At 44.1% G+C, this 20,184-nt stretch overlaps 2 protein-coding genes across 2 annotated transcripts; both read left to right on the forward strand.

Annotated features, from left to right (window-relative positions):
- Positions 1 to 1,009: 1,009 nt before the first annotated feature.
- Positions 1,010 to 5,016, forward strand: cnp (2'',3''-cyclic nucleotide 3'' phosphodiesterase). Its single transcript, XM_077619494.1, has 4 exons — positions 1,010 to 1,154; positions 2,396 to 3,531; positions 3,732 to 3,859; positions 3,937 to 5,016. Exons 2-4 carry the CDS (start codon positions 2,427 to 2,429, stop codon positions 4,372 to 4,374), a joined length of 1,671 nt encoding a protein of 556 aa, XP_077475620.1. The 5' UTR covers positions 1,010 to 1,154; positions 2,396 to 2,426; the 3' UTR covers positions 4,375 to 5,016.
- Positions 5,017 to 5,665: 649 nt separating this feature from the next.
- aclya (ATP citrate lyase a) lies at positions 5,666 to 19,945 on the forward strand. The gene is made up of 28 exons (XM_077619088.1): positions 5,666 to 5,839; positions 6,794 to 6,957; positions 8,143 to 8,265; positions 9,590 to 9,652; positions 9,924 to 10,114; positions 11,169 to 11,248; positions 11,553 to 11,683; positions 12,191 to 12,309; positions 12,636 to 12,772; positions 12,849 to 12,910; positions 12,986 to 13,103; positions 14,804 to 14,958; positions 15,355 to 15,448; positions 15,640 to 15,781; positions 15,846 to 16,014; positions 16,463 to 16,567; positions 16,780 to 16,976; positions 17,150 to 17,231; positions 17,303 to 17,413; positions 17,482 to 17,609; positions 17,895 to 17,988; positions 18,066 to 18,220; positions 18,293 to 18,443; positions 18,552 to 18,695; positions 18,769 to 18,882; positions 18,966 to 19,048; positions 19,145 to 19,221; positions 19,284 to 19,945. The coding sequence occupies exons 2-28, from the start codon at positions 6,799 to 6,801 to the stop codon at positions 19,376 to 19,378; spliced, it is 3,279 nt and encodes a 1,092-aa protein (XP_077475214.1). The 5' UTR covers positions 5,666 to 5,839; positions 6,794 to 6,798; the 3' UTR covers positions 19,379 to 19,945.
- The last annotated feature ends 239 nt before the right edge of the window (positions 19,946 to 20,184 follow it).

The following is a 20,184-nucleotide window of genomic DNA, read 5'->3' on the forward strand; positions in this document are numbered from 1 at the left end:
TCTGCTTAATCTTCCACTGCTACCTTCTTTTTTCACCGTTAATGTATTAACAATTATTTCGAGAAAAAGGAGGTGAAAAAAAGCTTGTCTCCTACTTTAGCACCGTCCGTGCATGATACCATGGCAACAGTAAAGGCTAGAATGCATCACAGGCACTTTATTTTTCACATAGTGTGGAAAAGCATTCATCAACATTGCATTTTGCTCAAATAAATTAAATAGGGAGTAAAGTTACACCCATATGTTGGAATGCCGCTGCCTAATTGGGCTGCAGGGGAAAAAATAGAAACGAGGAAAAAAATATATATATATATATATATTATAGTAGCAGTTATCACATCACGTAATAATAATCTAGTTTCTCAAAACAGGAAGTAATACGTAATAAGGCATGTGACTTTTGCTGTTTTGCCACCTTCGAATCATTTCACTTATTAAAAGAACCAGAAGCTGATTTTTCCAGAGCGATTGTGTTGGTTACCTGAGGTGAAGGAGTGCACCCACGCGGTTGGCGTGCACTGTTGCCATGGTAGCGCCCTGCTGCCACACTACACTAAGAGACATAGAAAAATGTGGAGCATTATATTAATAACTTTTTGCTATTATTTGCCAAATCTGTCCCTGCAAATATGTATCAGAGCTGGCCCCTCCCGTACTACAACAACCAGAGCTTTACTAGTTTGTACGTCAGCTGGAACCGGCCAGTACATTACAAATAATTTGCTCAATCAAATTCCCATGATAAGTCAAATGTAAAATTGAAAGCATATCAGTTTTCTAAGGACTGAAAAACTGGAAAAAAAAGAAAATGCAACCTACTCATTATTCGTATTTAAATAATTATGAATGATTAGACGAATACATAAGTAATTTAATTTCAAATTTAGAGTATCATTATTTTTTATTTATAAAATTAAAGTTCGAGTTGTTTGTTCCTGGTTATTCCGTCGCGTTATCGCGTCGATATGGCGCCCTCTAGTGGCAACGTCCAAACCTAGCAGTTAACGCAGCCGTTCACATTTGTGGACCCCGCCCTACGTGCGCGTCCCCGCCGCCATGCGTGGCTTGAAAGAAGCACGGCGCGCGTACGTGGGCGTGCCTTTTTAGCTTGTCGTTGTTTGACAATCCACGCGTGGTCGCTTACAGTGAACTTGGTAAGTTGGCATCCCTGGCAACATTAGACCGTTAACGTCAAATTTTATGGCGTTTCTTTGAATGTGTTGACTAAACCGAACTATGGGGATCGTCGCCGACTTTGTAATCCTCTGAAAACTCGAGCGTTCTTTGTTTTTGGCTGCTACGCTTGCTAATTGTTTGTGTGATTTGTTAGCTCGCAGCTGCGCTTTGGCGTTTTTTCTTTAACTAAAAGCGTTTTAGAAGTTTTACTTTGTTGTAAATTGGTTCTTTATTGTCGTGTTTTTTTAACTAGTACAAATACAAGACTGCGTTTATTTACTGCGTCACTCGCACAACAGCTGTTGGCATCGAGATGAGGAAAATGTTTGCTTTTTGTTACATTTGGCAAGCTACCGCCGCCATTGTTCATGTTTATCCTTTCTATTCTTTTTTGGTGTGTATTGTGGGGGCAGAGCGGTGCCCTGTTTCCTCGTGACTCACACGTCCGCAATTTCTGGTAAACGAAACCCGATTTGGGGTAAATAAAGTTTCCTACTTTCCATACATGGTAATGTTTAGTGAAACATCAAATGCCAATCATTGTCTTCGCCCCTTTTTAAATCCCTTTTATCCGTTCTAGCTTTGTTCCTTTGATTATGGCACAGGACTGGTTTGAGGTTTGGTTGTCCATTTTGCATCAGACCAATTCCGCTTAAAAAGATAATAGAAATGTTGAGTCATAGTTAAAAGTCTTAAGAAACGGTGATAATGCATCAGAAAACGCCCACTTTTTAAGCAAAGTGGGTTGATCTCACAAATACAATTGATGATCATGCCTAGCTTCCTAGTGCTATGCTAGCTAGTACATGTTGACAGAATGCTCTCATGGCAACTACAGATTAAAAGTTTATGGATGGCATGGTAGCAGACTGCCAAAATCTGCAACTCATTCTGTTTCTGATGACTTCTATTTGCTGATTTTTGTGGGTGGGGCAAAAGCAGGTGATTAAGGACATTCATTAGGAGCAATTTCTGTAATTAAGCCGTTTGTGTCATAAATAGTATAAATCATTTAAAAGACACCCGCTGTTGCATTTCAAGTCACCTTGAACCCTTCAGTGCCATTGAGGATGATAGATGTCCAATCACGTGGCTCTTTTCATGCTTCTGTTGTCAATGTTATGCTTTTATAACATTTCCCAACTGCTAGTTAAAAGCATGCCAAGGTGAAAGTGATTCTTCAATATGACATGCTTTTCCTCTTTGTGCTGCATTTAAGGTACGTGTTAATGTGAAGTGGTGAACCAAAAATGGAGCCAGAAAACAACGGGGAGCTTTCTGACATGTTGGAGAATCCACAAGTGGAGGTGGCGGCGGCAGCGGCAGCGATGGTCGTGGAAGAATCTACCGGGCCTGAGAACCCAGCAGCTGCTGTAGAGGAGAAAAAGCAGCTGGCAGTAAACGGCAGCGGTGACTGGGCCCCAAATGGCGTGGCGCCAGTTGAAGATGATTCACCTCGTGAAGCTCCCGATGCTGGGCAGCCGGTGCCTTGTGCGACGCCAGAAGAACCCGAGAAGGAAAAGGACCCCGAGCCGCTCCTGTCAGCCACAGAAGAGGCCCCGACTCAGCAGACGGAGGAGCCCAAACCGCCCACCCCGGAGAAGGTTCAGGACGAAGTTGAGGCCCCAAAAGGGGTAGAGCAGATTCCAGCACAAAACGGTGGCGAGAAAACTGAAGCGCCGGCTGAAGTCACGGCAGAGAAGGACAAACAGGCCGAAGCTGCGGCGGCACAGCCCGAGAAGCAATGCGAGCCAGAAAAAAGTGGCGAGGCCGGCGAGGTGACGGCTCCCACGGCCGGATCCTTGTCTTTCGCCCTCCTCCAAGACGACAAGACCAAAGAGGCGCTGCGCAGCTCTCGCACGTTGGTCGTCATCAGAGGCCTCCCGGGAAGCGGGAAGACCTTCCTCTCCCGTGCTTTGGCCAACGCCTACGGGGACTGCTGCTCCGTCTTCTGCGCCGACGACTACGTGGCGAGCGCCGACTCCGATGCACGCGAGGCCCTGGACCAGGCGGTCGGGGCTTGCTGCGCCGACGCCGTTTCTCCCCTGGTGGTGGTGGACGACGGCAACCGTGCCCGGGAGCGTCTGGCCTGCCTTGCCCAATTGGCCCGGGACCACGGGATGGTCGTCATCTTCCTGGAGCCTCGCACGGAATGGAGCGCGGACGTGGCGCAGCTGGCCAAGCTGAGCGGTCGCAAGCCGTCCGCCGTCACCGCCATGAAGCGACAACTGGACGAGGCGCGCCTGCCGCTCTTCTTCGGTTGGTTCTTGCTGGCCTCCGGCCGGAATCGGCTCAAGTCGGCGGGCGCTGACTTCCTAATGGCGCTGGATGCCTTCAAGAAGAATGCTGTTGGCTGTAAGTAAAGCGGCTCCCCCCATTTTGAATTTGGCGACCTATTCTTTAACCCTTTCATGCATAAATTAGGATTGTTTTGCTTGGATGTTTTTAGTCACTTGGTCATTCAACTGAATGGGAAAATGTTGCATGGATATTGTAAAAATTAATAACTGATAGACTGCCTCAGTCTAAACAAGCATCTTTCCTGTTCTTCGCAGCGTCCGTGAGCGAAGGCCAAGAGGTCCCGCTAGAGCAGTACTTCAAAAGTAAAGGAAGCCTCCACTGCACTACCAAGTTCTGCGACTATGGAAAAGCAGAGGGCGCCAAAGAGTACGCAGAGAAACCAGTAAGGAATTTAAAGGCTCCGAAATGGTAAAGACAAATCTTATGAATGGGTAACCTTTAGTTTTGTTTCCTTTTCAGGTGGTTTCAGAGTTTTACAGCTCCGCGTTCGATCTCTCCGTGACCGCTCTCTTCGTCACGCCACGCACTTTCGGCGCCAGGGTCAGCCTCGCCGAAAATCAGCTGGTTCTGTGGCCGGCCGATGCCGAAAAAGAGGCGGAGCCGCCCATCACCGGCGCCGCCTCCCTGCCGGCGGGCAGTCGGGCTCACGTCACCCTGGGCTGTGCCGTCGGGGTGGAGGCGGTCCAAACCGGTCTGGATCTGCTGGAGATCCTGGTTTTACCGCAGGTGGAACCCATCACCGACTTGGAGCTCGGCTCGCTGAGGTTTTACGGCGAAGGCAGGTGGATGCTGGAGCTCAAGGAGCCGGTTTGCGTGCCCGCCTGCTTTTCCAGCTCCTACAAGAGCGGGCAGGGCAAGAAGGAAACCAAGAAGAAGAAGAACTGTGCCATCTTGTGAAGACGTATGGATGCAACGGGGTGGGGGATGGCACAGCTCATCGATTCCAATGTTGGTTTGTTTAGTGCGTTAAGGGCTTGAAATGTAGCGAGGCAGAATCTCCAAATGGTGTGCCTTCACCCCCCTCTTATTTTTTTTTGCACTATTCAAAATGCCTTTGATCTAGTACCTATAGTTAACACGATGCTCGCGTATCAGTGGCAGATTTTGGGACCTTTTATGTAGTGTAGCCGCAAGGGTATCATGTACTTCCTTGGCTTGCGTGCCAATCACAGTAGTACTTTATGGTAACACTGTTCTGAAGTACATAAGGAAGACAGACTAGACTTGAACAAGGGATTGTACGTGTGAGAAAATAGGCCAAAGCTGTGTGTAAAGTGTATTAGAGTGACACACCTTAGAGATGCTTGACGTGTTTGCACTGTTTAGAATGGGACTTAAGAAAATTGGACACATTCCCCACAACTTGCTTGCACTTAAAAAGAATGCTATCAATCCAAATCATGTTGCTCTTTTACCCACCTAAAACGACTCATTTGCATTTCAATGAGTAACAATCGTTTTGGCATTGTGTGGCTCGAGTCTTTGCACTTGTTTTGTACACTTATTGATGAATAAAAGCCGATTGTGTTGCTTCAGCAATGCTGTTCCCTTTCATTTTTTAGACTGGTACTTACATTTTTGTGTGCTTCAATTGCTTACATTTTTTACTGGACAAAATTGTTTTAAAGAAAAAAGGTTCTCCTTTTGATCTTCAAACGTTCACCTGTATTTTTGGACAGGTAAACATTCTTAAAAGCAGTAGAAATTTGGGTGATCTTTATGGCAACTGAAACCACTGAATTATGTGCTGCGTAATCATCATAAATGAGTCATATTTTTATTGACGCTACTCCAACCTGTTGATTGGTTTCTGTGTTGATAACACTGTCAACCGATCGTCTATTGTGCTTTGTCAAAAGTGGCGTGTTGGCGGAATGGGAAAAAAGTCGGGAGACGTTCAAAAACCTCGGCTTTTCCCCACTTGTCAGACACAGGATTTCCTTAAATGCTGTTATAGCAATAAATCTCTTCCCTCTCCATGAGAGTTTTATTTAAATTATGTTGAAATCGTACTAAAAGTTGAGTCTGACGGAGTTACTGGTGATCAAAACCATACTCCGTCGATGAGATGATTTCTCCTTAGAGTCAGTGAATGCGTCAATAGAGACACGGTGCAAGGCGAGCCAATCACAGGCCGGGACACATCGGTCCGGTTCCTCGGCTGATGGGAGGCGGAAGATAAAACTCAAGAGCGAGGCGAGCTGCATCACTCCTCGCCTCTCCGGACCGGTGTCACTTGCTTATTTCCGAGTCGAGGCGAAAGCAGAGGCGTGGATAAAATAAATAAATTAAGCAAAAGCGGAGGCACTCACCTGTTGAAACCTCATTAGAAACTCTTCGTTGGACTCCAATTCAAAAAAAGGTTCGTTTCTTTAAGTACTTTGCGCTCAGTTTATGAGCCGGTGGAACCATAGAAAACAAGTTAAAATGCCACGACGTCATCAATAGTCGTCGAATATTACATTTAAAAGGCATGTCAACTTCTATTCCTTGGTATTTCAAATATTTAAACCTCTAAAAACAAAAACTAACGAATGGAAATAGCTAGCATGCTTGCTAAAGGCTGAAATTTGCTTCTTACTAAATTAACTTGAATTAAAGTTTCACAATGTGCACGTTTCCTATCAAAAAATATTATGTATTTAACTGCTGGACACAACGTTTTCTTTTTATCCCAGTCCCGTATTGTTGGCGCAGTTCCAACAAGTGATAATCAATGAGTATACAGTAATTCCATTAATAACTCATGTTAAGAAATTTCAGTGGCATGAAGTAGAGTAGCTGCTCCATCCCGGTATTTGAAGGAATTTGCCCTTCATTTGGGGAACAAATAATCAATGGTTGCTCTGTAAAATGATGTTGTAAAAATATATCATTTGTGTCTATATTTAAAGGGAGCGAGAGCAAGTAAAAAGGTCACCCTTGGTGATAAAATTACTAATCTCTCTTACCGGCAATTAAATAACTTGTATATTATGTTGATAACGGATTGGGCGTCCATTGCCATAAAATCAGTATCAATTTCTGTCTTTTAAGAACATCTTATTCTTTTTCTTATACTTATATGTGATCTGGGCTGCCTCTGGGTTAAACTAATGATAACTTGATTAGATGCCCTCCATAGTGACCACTGTCTCTGAAAGGGTTAACCAAGTAATCAGAGCTTGCTCATCTGCTGGACTTACTCAAGAGGGCAATAAATTCTGAGTGCTAAATAAATGCCTCTTATGTTATTAGCACAGAGAAGCATTTGTTTCCCTGATCAGACCTGCCTTCCCTTCTTCATATGTATTCATTGTGTCTGAAAACTCCATAGCCGCCATGTCCGCTAAAGCCATCTCAGAGCAGACGGGCAAGGAGTTCCTCTACAAGCACATCTGCACCCCGGCGACGATCCAGAACCGATTCCGCTATGCCAACGTCACACCCGAGACCGACCTGGACCAACTGGCGCTGGAGCACCCCTGGCTGCTCACGGAGGTTCGAACCATTTGTTGATTTTTTGTTTAGGAAATGTGCTGATATTTAGCAATTTGATGTGCGTCAGCCTTTTTTTTTTAAATCCCACCGCGCAATATAAAAAAAAATCAATTTAAAACCAGGTTATTTCAGTTCACATGCAGCCACGCCTCTCTTGCCTGCTGTCTCATGCTCGAACCTCACATAAATGACCTGTCACAGCTGCTCGTGAAGGGATTTCTTTTCTTGAACATATCGATAGGCTTGCCGCAATTTTTCCTTCAATTTGGCACCCTTTGCTGTGGTGTCGCGTCATAGAATTCCTGGCAAATGGCTTGAGTAGAATTTGAAATTAGATTTGGCAGGTAGATGGAGAGGGCAGATATGAAACGGCAGAGCCAGAGATGTGCTGCGCTAGCATCGATTAGGAAATTGCATTAACTTTCAACGTCGGTCGTGTCTTGCCCTCCTCCTCTTCGTCATTGGCGAGGGCCCAGATAGTAATGGTGGCACTGTCATAAGTCATTCGCCGGCGAGTAGGAGGATGAGCGTCTCCCTCTTTTTTTTCAGTGGGGGATGGATGAAGTCACTCCTTAAGTGAATGAGGAGCACGCTTGTTTTTTTTTTGTTAGCAACCTAGAAGAATAGGATTTAGTGTTTGGATCAACATAGCTGATATTATAAGCTGTTTTGATTCAAATTTTGACTGGAAAAACAGTCAAAGCAGTCAATTAAAATCAGGATCTAGGAATTATTAAGAACCACACTTACCACTTTTTAATGCAGACATACGTTTTACCACGTATTGAATTTAAAAAAAAAGTTTTCATGTTGTCTTGGCAACCGAACGTGAGGCTGGACTAACTGCCAAATAGTTTTTCTCTACCAGTTTCTGCAGTTTCTAAGGAAATGATGCAACCCCCGGATGGCGTAACGCCACATCCGATTTTTATTTGCGAAAAGACTGTGTCGATATTTGCAAGGCGTTATTGTTATTTGCACACTTGGTTTAGATCTAGCCTTATTACTCACCCGTACACGGGATGCGGCTTTGTAAAAGGCAACACCCACACTTGCTCCACATGTTACCATAAAATAAATAAACGACGTCCGGCATTTTTCAAATTGAACTGAACCAGATTGAATTTGAGAGCATATTTTTCTTCCATTAAACGTCCCTCTTTGTTGCCTGGTGTTTTCCCACAGAGGCTGGTGGTGAAGCCAGACCAGCTGATTAAGAGGCGAGGCAAACTGGGCCTAGTGGGTGTCAACCTGGACCTGAACGGCGTGAGGGAGTGGCTAAAGACTCGCATCATGAAGGAGACGACGGTACGTCATCCGGAGAAGGCCGATAACTCTTGTTGCTATGCTTTTGCTGGCCTGTCCTTCGCCCTTCCTAAATGGAGTTTGTGCAGTTTTATATCAATCTGCCAAATTTGCCGTGAGTAAGCCACATGCTGCTTCCATCCAGTAGTTCATCAGCGCAGTCGGCGCACGGCGTCCATCACCGCGAAGCGTCTCGCCTCGTCAACCGAGACGTTTCTTCAAGCTGTCGCGCTTTCCAAACCAGCCGACGAGAGCGTCTCTTTGTGTATTTTATCAGGGATGACTTGACAAATATGCTGTAAAGCAAGATAAGTCAATCTAATCTTTCCAGACGATTGACTTCTATAAATGAGGTAATTGTAGTAATCCATCACGACAAAAATAACTCGAATTTCTCTCTGGCAGTCTGTGCCAGCTCTTAAAACATGGCAATATAATTGATGTTTTGTAAACATTTTGTGCAGAAAGCCATTTATTTTTCCTTAAATGGATTTTTCAAATTCATAGAAGACAGGGTTGTTAAAATTCCGGACCAGGGGCCAATTGCAATATTTTCCAGTCGCCCTTTGAACATCCAATTACTATATTAATGTTGCCCGCACATATTTTTCAATGGACATTAAAAAAATATATGAATGAATTAAAGACCCATTTTGCAAAATCAATCAATTATGGCATCAGAAGTGGATTGGACGGCTGTTGCAGTCAGAATTAATTCATCCAAGGGTTGCGGGGTGCCATCAATGTTTTCTTTTTGTCTAACACAACACATACACTAAATGAGTTAAGCTAATGCTAACTTTTGAACAGATGTCCAATATAGTCACCACAGTCCTTGTAAGTGTTAATACTGTCCATTATAAATAAGGCGAACAAAATTCCCCGTCATAATGTCAACCTTTCTTCATTCTTTCTTCCCTCTTTAAAATGGCATACCCCCACCCACCCCCCATCAAGCCATTGTTATATTTTCTCTCCGGCTGGCCGCTCTGGAGACGCCCTACGTCACAAGCGCCGCCTGCGTCTGTCGGCCTTTTAACACAAGCATGGTGACAGCTCCACCAAATGAGCTGCCTTGCCTCGGCTTCGCCCGGCGTGACAAACTACAAGATTTTCTTTTATAGAGTGCCTCATTCTAAGTGGCTTGTTTTCATGGCAATTTGTCACCGATGCGGCAATTTTCTGGTTTCCCTTCAAATTGCTGTGAATAAAGGAGGTGTTTATGTTGCCAAAATCCCACAAATCATCCGTAAAAAGTGTCTTCACATGCTCTGTTCAACATGTTCGGATGTTTGCTTTCAGCAACTAATTCCTGCTTCATCTTTAGGTGGGAAAAGCCAAAGGTGTTCTTAAGAACTTCCTCATTGAACCCTTCGTCCCTCACAAGCAGGTAAGTCCTTAATGTCACCATAACCCTTCTATTATTTTGCATATTAACCCTTCCCTTGTGAAACCCAGGTATTTGCGATTGTCTTCAACCCCTGTCTGTGTATTTAAACCCCGTGTTTTTGTACGTCCTTGCAGAACTGTCGTGTGTTTGTCTATTCGTTATGTTTTGTTTCCCCCATTTGAATTTGTATTTTTGTTCATTAACTTTCCAATGAGTTCATGACTTGAAGTCAGTTTCATTCAGAATTTTTTAATTTTTTTTTTACATCCAGTCAGAAGAGTTCTATGTGTGCATCTACGCCACACGCGAGGGCGACCACATACTGTTCCACCACGAAGGCGGCGTGGACGTGGGCGACGTGGACGCAAAAGCCAAGAAGCTGCTGGTCGGCGTGGACGAGAAGATCAGCGAGGGCTCGGTCAGCAAAGAGCTGCTCGTCCACGTCCCTAACGACAAAAGGCTGTGAGTCACGGTGCTTCCTTAACCTTAACTTGAACTCACACCGCCCGGTAGATAGCAAAAGCTCTGTGACATAGGGTCAGACCTGTAGAAATTATGACATAGTAAAATTTCCATTTATCTTATTACACATCTCCCAAGGGTGCAGTTTTCAGTACGATTCTCTCATACCGTTTCTACGCCGGAGTGTCAACCACATATTTTTGATATATTTTTTTCTCGTGACTGCAAATGTTTCTGCCCCGAATATCGTTTCAGATGACATTTTTCACTTTGACTACCAGGCTTCGACTCTCTCATTGAAGCGGGGCTAACCCGTGACATCAAAATTGACATGGTACGAGCGTGGGGGGTGGGGGGGGGTTCCATTAGCTAAATGGCCACCTCTCTCCTTGGCGTTTTATTCCCCCTCTGCCTTTCTTCAACCCTGCGGTGCATTCTCAGCACGTCCACTTGTTTTGACGGTTGGCGTACAGAGAGTGGAGCAGGCCCCGCCCTTTCTCTTGTCCATCTGTCCAGCAGTGCGCTGATTATTGCTGGAATTCACTGTCTTGGCTGACATTGACGGCGGGCGTGCGCACACACGCACATTTTGCACTCCACCGCCAGCCGTCTTTTTCCATTCGGAGCACACTTGGGGCGCTGAGTCACTTTGGCTCCTTCCCCGCGGGTCTGACAAGGTTCTGACCAAAGGCTGACACGCTTTCTCCGTTTGGTCTGACAGGAGAAAAATAGTATGTGTATTAGTAGTTTTGTATCGATACCACATTTTGGCCCCTGATCCCAATTTTGCGACCTGGCGCGGTATCGACCAAAACTGAAAACAATACTTAATTATCGCTGAACAATTGATCGTGTGGTGGCAAACGATTAATCAGTCCTTAATTGTTTGCAATCGATTATCATCATTGTTTAGATGATTAATCCAGGATTAATTGAATATTGCTAAGCAGGTAACCAAATATTACTCCTTGATTTAATTATAGACTACTTGTCAATTAATAATTGATTACTCATCCACTAATAATGGATTAACAGTCCATTTTTTTCCTGGCAGGATCTTGGCCCAATTCATCGTTGGACTTTTCAACCTATACGAAGACCTGTTCTTCACGTACCTGGAGATCAATCCACTGGGTGGGTTTTATATGTATTTGACTTATTTCTATATCGTTTAGTAAGCAAAACAGAGCATGGTTGTATTATCTTCTGAAAAGACATTCTTTCAATGTAATCAGTCAGTAGTTTTTTGTGGGGTTAACGAAAAGCCACATTTTGACATCGGTTCAACAGTCACAAGCGAATTCTGGCGCTTTTGAAACCCATTGTCGTAAATAATTGATGCACTTGCTTTGATGATGTTGGTGGTAATTAGCTGCAAAACACATGCCTATGCAAGGAAGCCTCAAAATGTAAGTCTGTCCTTTCCCCGGCTGTGTAGTGGTTACCAAAGATGGCGTCTACGTGCTGGACATGGCGGCGAAGATTGACGCTACGGCGGATTACATCTGCAAGGCCAAGTGGGGGGATGTGGACTTCCCGCCGCCCTTTGGCAGGGAGGCCTACCCTGAGGTAGGCTTGTCAAAATATTTCAAGTGTATATCCATAATAAAATACAATATTTGTTTGGAAAATCAGCAATATGTTATCACGAGGTCAAATTGATTTTGCACTACTCTGGCAATGGGAAATTCCTTTTCCTTGTTAACTCGTTGACTTCTATCGATGGTCTCGGCTGTCCAATTGTTTTGTGGTAAATAACAGAAAAGAAAAAGTCATTTTCTAAGTTGCCTTATTTTTAAAAATGGTAATATACAAATGCATGTCTACAATTAGAAGATAGCTCTTAATCTGTTAGGGCTTGTTGGCCTGTAAGCAGCAAGTTGCGGTGACAGCTGGATGTTCTAATTGGCTCGGGGGGGTGAAGGCAGACAGGTGGGTCGTTTTTTTGATTGCAAGTGCTCTCTCGGAGTCGCCAGATGTGTGTTTGTGCACTTTCCTAATCAAGCAGCAACACCGTCGCTCAGGCAGGCCACTTAGCGAGCGACACGGACACAACAATCCAATCCTGTTTCGCAGGAGGCGTACATTGCCGACCTGGACGCCAAGAGCGGTGCCAGCCTCAAACTGACCCTGCTCAACCCGCAGGGTCGGATCTGGACCATGGTGGCGGGCGGCGGAGCCTCCGTCGTGTACAGGTAGTCGATCCCTTTCGCCAAACATCGGTTATCGGCCTCCGCTATCAACTAATAATTGGTATCGGTCCTAAAAAATGCATGCAATGTCAATCACTATTTTAGATTAAAAGTTTTGAGATGTAAAATGCTATTTGCTGATGTTTTTGCACGAATGAGCATTTCTCGCCTCCTTCGCCATCTGTTTGGGGATCTAAAACTTCCTCAAGCAAAACTAATGAATCCCTCTGTGCCTTTTTTATTTTGATTTGCTTACCTCGCCTGTTTACCGGCGCACCATACCTAACGAATTGGTTCTGCCTTCCTACGACGTGCCTGCGATACTACAGCGACACCATCTGCGACCTGGGCGGCGTGGACGAGCTGGCCAACTACGGCGAGTACTCGGGGGCGCCGAGCGAGCAGCAGACGTACGACTACGCCAAGACCATCCTCTCGCTCATGACCAGGGAGAAGCACCCTGACGGTAACATCCGCCGCGTGACCCTCGTGCCTTCTTTAAGTAACAAGTAGTGATGTTTTTTTTTGTTTTTTGTCCCCAGGCAAAGTCTTGATCATCGGAGGGAGCATTGCCAACTTCACAAACGTGGCGGCGACGTTCAAGGTTACAAGTCAGGCGCCTCGTGTCCTGCTAATTCACCACTTCCTGACACGGGGTCATCAATCGCCCTCCTGCTAGGGTATCGTTCGAGCCATTCGGGACTACCAGGTGCCTCTCAAGGAGCACGAAGTGACTATTTTTGTCAGGCGGGGCGGTCCAAATTACCAGGAGGGTCTGCGGGTGATGGGAGAAGTCGGTAAGTCGGAAGTAGCTTTAAATTTTACAGGTGACCCAGCCAGCGTTAGCATTTTTGCTAGTCCGATAAATGAAGAGAGTTCCGGAAAATTGGCCAAAACAACATGGTTAAAAAGTGACAATTATACAGTGTTGTGTATAGAGTTCATTCAAGTTGACATTTACATGAAATATTTTATTTATATCTGTTAATGATTCACTTATGATAATATACAGTTAAGGTCCACAATCCAAACAGCAACAAAAAAACTAAATTGTGTATGTATATATATGTATATATGGGTCATTTTCACATAATTCAGCAAATAACGGTAAAGACACTTTCAGAAAATGAATAATTTACAAAATGCAATTCAAGCATTCTGATTATCTCTAATTAGCAACACTAGCACTGCCTGGAAATATCTTAGCTGGAACTTTAATGAAAACATAATTAATTAAAATTTAAAAAATATGGGTGAATATTTGGAATCTTTCCTTGTGCCTTTCTTTTCTGATATCGTTCCCTTTCTTTCTCTAAATATTTGTGATAGGCTCCAGGGTCATTTTTAATCTTCTCCCTGCATTTGCGCATCGCTGCAGCATTAGATTTTTTCGCAGGTGGCTTACCGCCTTTTTTCTTAAATGGATTCATGTTCTGGAAATTTTACAAATCAAAGCAGGAATTAGTATACACATAAACATAGCATAACATGTTAGCGTCATCTCTACATATCTGTTGTATATTTAAAAATATGTATTTCATCTCTACATATCTATTGTATACACCTTTTAATAACGGTAAAGACAAAATTTATTAACGGTAAAGACACAACATTCCACCTCAGCCTTTGACATTGGTAGATGGTATTTCTTGGCACTCAGTAAATGATAGTGTTCTGCATGCATACACCATGCCCAGTTCATTAAAAAGCAAAGTAATTATGTTCACCAAGTTTTTAGGACATCGGTAAAGACATGGAATTGTTACGACATTTCACAGGTATGGTCCTTACCTTGGTTTTAGTTTCATTCTCATGGCTTCTGCTTAGCTGGCGTTGACAATATGGCTGACAACATCCTGGTACTTCTCCCACACCAGCCACCTGGTGTATTTACTGTGAATTTTTTGGTGTATTTCTCATGTGATAACGGTAAAGACACACTAACTGATATGAAAGGTACATCAGTAAAACTGTTTGCAGTTGCAATTCTTTTGCATTTTTCTCAAAGACAACTTGAGTGAAAATACTATTGAAACAAATCTAAACAACACATTCTAAATAGAGACAAACAAATAAATCATAACCCGACTTTTCATTCCTATAAACTGTGACACTAGATTCTGGACATCTAACGGAGTGGACAAATTCAACATAAACTGGCTCTCAATGTATTTGTGTCTCAAATAGATTTCTCTTAAAATTGGTGCCAAATGTAGTATAATATGTGGCAAACAAAGCAGTAGTAATTAATTTTTATAACTTTGTAACACATAAAGGGAAAGTCCAGGGCCATATCTTTACCGTTATTTGCTGAATTATGTGAAAATGACCCATATATATATGTATATATATATATATATATATATATATATATATATATATATATATATATATATATATATATATATATATATATGATTTAAGGGTTTTCAAAAAATAAACATAATTGGTGTATAAAAGAGTTAATTTAATTTTCAAACCTCTCCCTCCATAACAGGCAAGACCACCGGGATTCCCATCCACGTCTTTGGCACCGAGACCCACATGACGGCCATCGTAGGCATGGCGCTAGGTCGCCGGCCCATCCCAAACCAGCCACCCGTCGCCGTCCACACCGCCAACTTCCTGCTCAACTCCAGCGGCAGCACATCGGTATGACACGGGGTGACAAAATGGCTACGGCGTCATACCGGCAGAGCGCTTTGTCCTCCTTTTAGAATCCCTGCGGCTCTTTTTTGTCTAAGAGCTTTTCATAAAATGCACTCTAGTGCGCTCAAATTATTGCGGCCATGCTCACAAAGGCTTGCCTCAAAGCTCCCATTAATGTGCAATGTTTTGGGACCTACAACCTTGGAAAATGAAATTAATGGATGACAGTTGGCAATACAAAGTACTATAAGGCCCAATGGTTAACTCATCACAACTGCATTTTACCACAGAAGAATGAAACGCTCCAAATGGTTCTATGTCTATGATTGTGAAAAACTTTGATAGTTAGGGGTGCGATGTAAAGAAAAGTGACAATAATGTCAAGTTTTCCACCTCTAGACCCCGGCATCTTCTCGCACCGCCTCCTTCTCGAAGAACAAATGCAAAGTTGATGGCTCGCCGGCAAAGAAAGCCAAATCCGCATCTTCCGTTGGTGAGAAAATGAAAATACACTAATATACTGCATAAGGATTTGGTCATAGGTATTTTAGCGCCCTCTTTAGACACTTTAGTTAGGAGTTATAGTAACCCAAAATGTATCAAAATTACATCAAAAGAAATAAGATTATTCTTTTGGGACTCGATGTAAGTTGACTTGTATTACTAAGTTGAATTCCCCCGCAGTCAAGACGACCACGCTGTTCAGCAAGCAAACCAAATCCATCGTGTGGGGCATGCAGACGCGGGCCGTGCAGGGCATGCTGGATTTCGACTACGTCTGCTCCCGAGACGAGCCTTCCGTGGCGGCCATGGTGTACCCTTTCACGTAAGCGCGCTGCTCCTCTCGTCACCGCCGGACCGGCGTGAACCGCGCTCCGTTTCCCCACCAGCGGAGACCACAAACAGAAGTTCTACTGGGGTCATAAAGAGATCCTCCTGCCGGTGTACAAGAACATGGGCGAGGCCATGAAGAAGCACCCTGACGTGGACGTGCTCATCAGTTTCGCGTCCCTGCGCTCGGCGTTCGACAGCACCATGGAGACCATGCAGTATCCGCAGGTGCGTACCCTATTTTTCGCATGTTAGCCGCATTTGGAACAAAAAAAATGATGACTGAATCAAGGGTACAGCTTATATGCGCACAAGACTTACAACGTTGCTATACTCTTTCACCAGTAGATGTCGGCAAATTAACATTTACTATTTGTGGTTATTTTCTGTTTTGCAGTAAGAAAATAAGCATTACTGGATGAATTACTAACTTCCTTATAATGTGCTTTTGATTCATACAGTATCTCAGAAATACCTTTTGCGATGATTTATCTTAAGATTTTCCCTTCAAAGTAACACATTTGTACTCCTTATTAAAACCATGAATATGGAGGTGAAAATTGTATATCGGGGGGTAGGCTTATACGTGAGAAAAACAGTATTTGTCTGGCTACTTTCCTTCCTTCCATCGGGCGACCAATCAAAACCAGTAATGTCTTGCCGTTGAAATGATCAGATCCACACCATCGCCATCATCGCCGAGGGGATCCCCGAAGCGCACACCAGGAAGATTATTAAGACAGCTGATGAGAAGGGTGTCACCATCATCGGACCAGCCACTGTAAGTCACAATTACACACCAAATATGACCTACTGAAAATTTCAGCTGTTTTGACCAAAGGAAAAAAAATCTGTGGAAAAATATTTAGTACAATTCAGGACACATTAGGAAATTCGGCATGCTATGCAAATATTCAATAGCCCTACTAACATAGTAATGTTAACGTGATTTAACGATAATTACATTTACAGTGCTGTTCTGTCCTTCTTCAGGTGGGCGGTATCAAGCCGGGCTGCTTTAAGATTGGCAACACAGGGGGAATGCTGGACAACATCCTGGCCTCCAAACTGTACCGGCCGGGCAGCGTGGCGTATGTGTCGCGATCAGGCGGCATGTCCAACGAGCTCAACAACATCATTTCGCGCACCACCGACGGCGTGTTTGAAGGCGTGGCCATCGGCGGGGACAGGTAAATATATGCGGGCAATTCTAATGCTACAATTGAATGGCTATGGAGGCTGATAAATATTGTTTATTCCAAGTTTGAGACACCTGTAAATGTCAAAAATATTATTACATCATAATGCTACAGGAAAGGCTTCATGGTTACGACCCACTGTAAAGGTCATGATTGCGTCACAGGTACCCCGGCTCCGTGTTTACCGATCACGTGCTGCGCTACCAGGACACCCCTGGAGTGAAGATGATAGTCGTGCTGGGCGAGGTGAGGCGAAGCATCTCGGGCTCGGACTCTCGGACTAAATATAACGGAAGGGGCTTCCTGATCGGTCGTAGATTGGTGGCGCGGAGGAGTACAAGATCTGCCAGGCCATCAAAGAAGGCAGGATCACCAAGCCCATCGTGTGCTGGTGCATCGGGACTTGCGCCACCATGTTCTCGTCGGAGGTAAAGTCTGGGTCAGGTAGCCACCGATCAGACCGCATTGTCATTGCTCTGATTTTTGGACATCTCAGGTCCAGTTCGGCCACGCGGGAGCGTGCGCCAACCAGGCGGAGGAGACGGCGGTGGCCAAGAACAAAGCTCTGAAGGAGGCTGGCGCTTTTGTGCCAAAGAGCTTTGATGAGCTTGGAGAGATCATTAAGTGAGTAGAGCTTTCTTATCATTTTTATGTCTGGCTGAAATGATTGATTCTGGTCGAAATTTTAAAATGCAATTTGGGGTTGCTTTGCTGATGCAGGGTTTCAGTCCTATTAATTTTGGCTTGATTTTATTTCATATTTTTTCCAGTTTTCATATGGTAGGATTTTTTTTTTTACATACTCCATGGTTGTTGTTCTTTTTGGCTGAGTTTTTTGCGGTGCACTTCCTCTAGATTTTGTGCCTTTTAAGGTTCCAATGTATCCAAGTCAATATCCCATATATGCAGGTCTGTATATGATGACCTCGTGGCCAAAGGAGTCATCCAACCAGCACCGGAGCAACCTCCTCCCACCGTACCCATGGATTACTCCTGGGCACGAGTCCGTAATCTCTCCGTTCTTCCATTTGCAATTCAAGTGTATTTGCGATTTTCCCGAATGCTGAGTTTGGCCCGCAGGAGCTGGGTCTCATCCGCAAACCGGCATCCTTCATGACCAGCATCTGCGACGAGAGGGGGCAGGAGCTCATCTACGCCGGCATGACCATCACGGAGGTCTTTAAGTCGGAAATCGGTCTGGGGGGCACTCTGGGGCTTCTGTGGTTCCAGAGAAGGTCCGTTTCTCCATTTTAAGATGAACTTCTCAAGAGACACGAGCGTGATCTCATTCGCTGCGTTTTCTCCAGGTTGCCCAGATACGCCTGCCAATTCATCGAGATGTGTCTGATGGTGACGGCCGATCACGGTCCCGCCGTCTCTGGCGCCCACAACACCATCGTGTGCGCCCGAGCGGGCAAAGATCTGATCTCCAGTCTCACCTCTGGCCTGCTCACCATCGTAAGACTCGGCTCGTCCTTCACGCTGACTGATCCTAAGTTTTTTTTTTAGATCGTGTCGTTGACGATTCATTCGCCATTCAAGATTGCGATGGATTTCTTTGCCTAGGGGGACCGCTTCGGAGGCGCCTTGGACGCCGCGGCCAAGCAGTTCAGCAAGGCCTTTGACAGCGGCATGCTGCCCATGGAGTTTGTCAACAAGATGAAGAAGGAGGGACAACTCATCATGGGGATCGGCCACAGGGTCAAGTCCGTGAGTAAAAAGGAGCCCGCCGGGATTCCCTGCCGATCCCTGTTTCATATTCTTCTTGTTTCTTCCATTTCAGATTAATAATCCTGACATGCGAGTCCAGATTTTGAAGGATTTTGCGAAGCAGCACTTCTCCTCCACACAGTTGCTGGATTATGCCCTAGATGTGGAAAAGATCACCACTTCCAAAGTAGAGCTCCTTTTCTTCTCTATCGAAGCTCATAATAACATTGTGTGTTTTCACACACCTTTCATCTTCTGCTTTTGTTTTAGAAGCCCAACTTGATATTGAATGTGGATGGCTTCATCGGCGTGGCCTTTGTGGACCTACTCAGAACCTGTGGAGGATTTACCAGGTGAGTTACTTAAAACAAAACGCTGCGAGCCCTCCCATTTTCGATAGATTGGACGACTAGTGCAATTTATTCTATTATTTATTTATTTTTGGGTAGAGATGAAGCAGACGAGTTTGTGGAAATTGGCGCTCTGAACGGCATCTTCGTCCTGGGTCGCAGCATGGGATTCATTGGTACGTTGAGAAGAAGAAAAAAATTCGAACAAAGGTCTAAAATAATCAAAATGTCTTCTCAGGACACTACCTGGATCAGAAGAGGCTAAGGCAGGGTCTCTATCGTCACCCGTGGGACGACATCTCCTACGTCCTCCCGGAACACATGTCCATGTAGGCCCCGATCTGACACATTTCATCGATATGTTACCGTTCATGTCACATAATCTACCGCATGAAATGGTTCGAGATCAGTACAGGACAGTCGCGAAAGCATGCACCGCTGTGAAAATCCTCACAGACGTGAAAGCATTCTCAAAGGTGAGAAGTTCCAATAATGTTCTCACGTTTCCATGCAGCTCTATTTTGTGTGCCATTTCACGGGCTTCATTGTCTTGAGCGTGTTATACAGGGTGACCGTGTAGTGTAAGAATAATGTGAAAATATACTGTAGATGATAGCTTTATTTATATATACTTGTTGTTGTCTTGATGGACTAATCAAGAAGCTGTTTTCGTCCTGTTTTGGCTGTTTGTTAATGTCGACGTAAAACAATGAAGACACGTAATGTGCTACTAGAGTAATGTCATTAAAGCAATATTAATTCTAAAGGTTTGTAGAGTACCTATTTTAGATAACTATAACAATGATCTCACTTGTGTTATTGCAATACTTTGGCGTGAATTAACTGTGCCTCTAACTCTGTCGTTTGTCATCACTTGTTTCATTAAAAATGTTCTGTGGATCTACATTTGCTTTCTTTACAGTCAAATGAATGTTTGTGTGTTTTCTGTTATTTATTTATATTAATATCATTGAGATTTTATTGATATTTTTTCATTTACAGCTGTATTTATCATATAAAATTATGGTATGGCAATGTTTAGTGCCCTCCCACAGTCCCAAGTTTAACTGAATTGGACATCTATCCCCGTCAACAATGAGAATTCTTTTGCCAACGTTTGTTTATATATATGTTTATTT

Source organism: Stigmatopora argus, chromosome 14, assembly GCF_051989625.1.
Source record: "Stigmatopora argus isolate UIUO_Sarg chromosome 14, RoL_Sarg_1.0, whole genome shotgun sequence".
Lineage (NCBI taxonomy): Eukaryota > Metazoa > Chordata > Actinopteri > Syngnathiformes > Syngnathidae > Stigmatopora > Stigmatopora argus.

Coding starts and splice junctions, on each gene's coding strand:
- cnp (XM_077619494.1), top strand. CDS start 2,427: ATGGAGCCAGAAAACAACGGGGAGCTTTCTGACATGTTGGAGAATCCA. Junction 3,532..3,731: donor CAAGAAGAATGCTGTTGGCT/GTAAGTAAAGCG, acceptor TGTTCTTCGCAG/CGTCCGTGAGCGAAGGCCAA. Junction 3,860..3,936: donor AAGAGTACGCAGAGAAACCA/GTAAGGAATTTA, acceptor TTTCCTTTTCAG/GTGGTTTCAGAGTTTTACAG.
- aclya (XM_077619088.1), top strand. CDS start 6,799: ATGTCCGCTAAAGCCATCTCAGAGCAGACGGGCAAGGAGTTCCTCTAC. Junction 12,310..12,635: donor GGAGCCTCCGTCGTGTACAG/GTAGTCGATCCC, acceptor GCGATACTACAG/CGACACCATCTGCGACCTGG. Junction 13,104..14,803: donor GCGGGTGATGGGAGAAGTCG/GTAAGTCGGAAG, acceptor CCTCCATAACAG/GCAAGACCACCGGGATTCCC.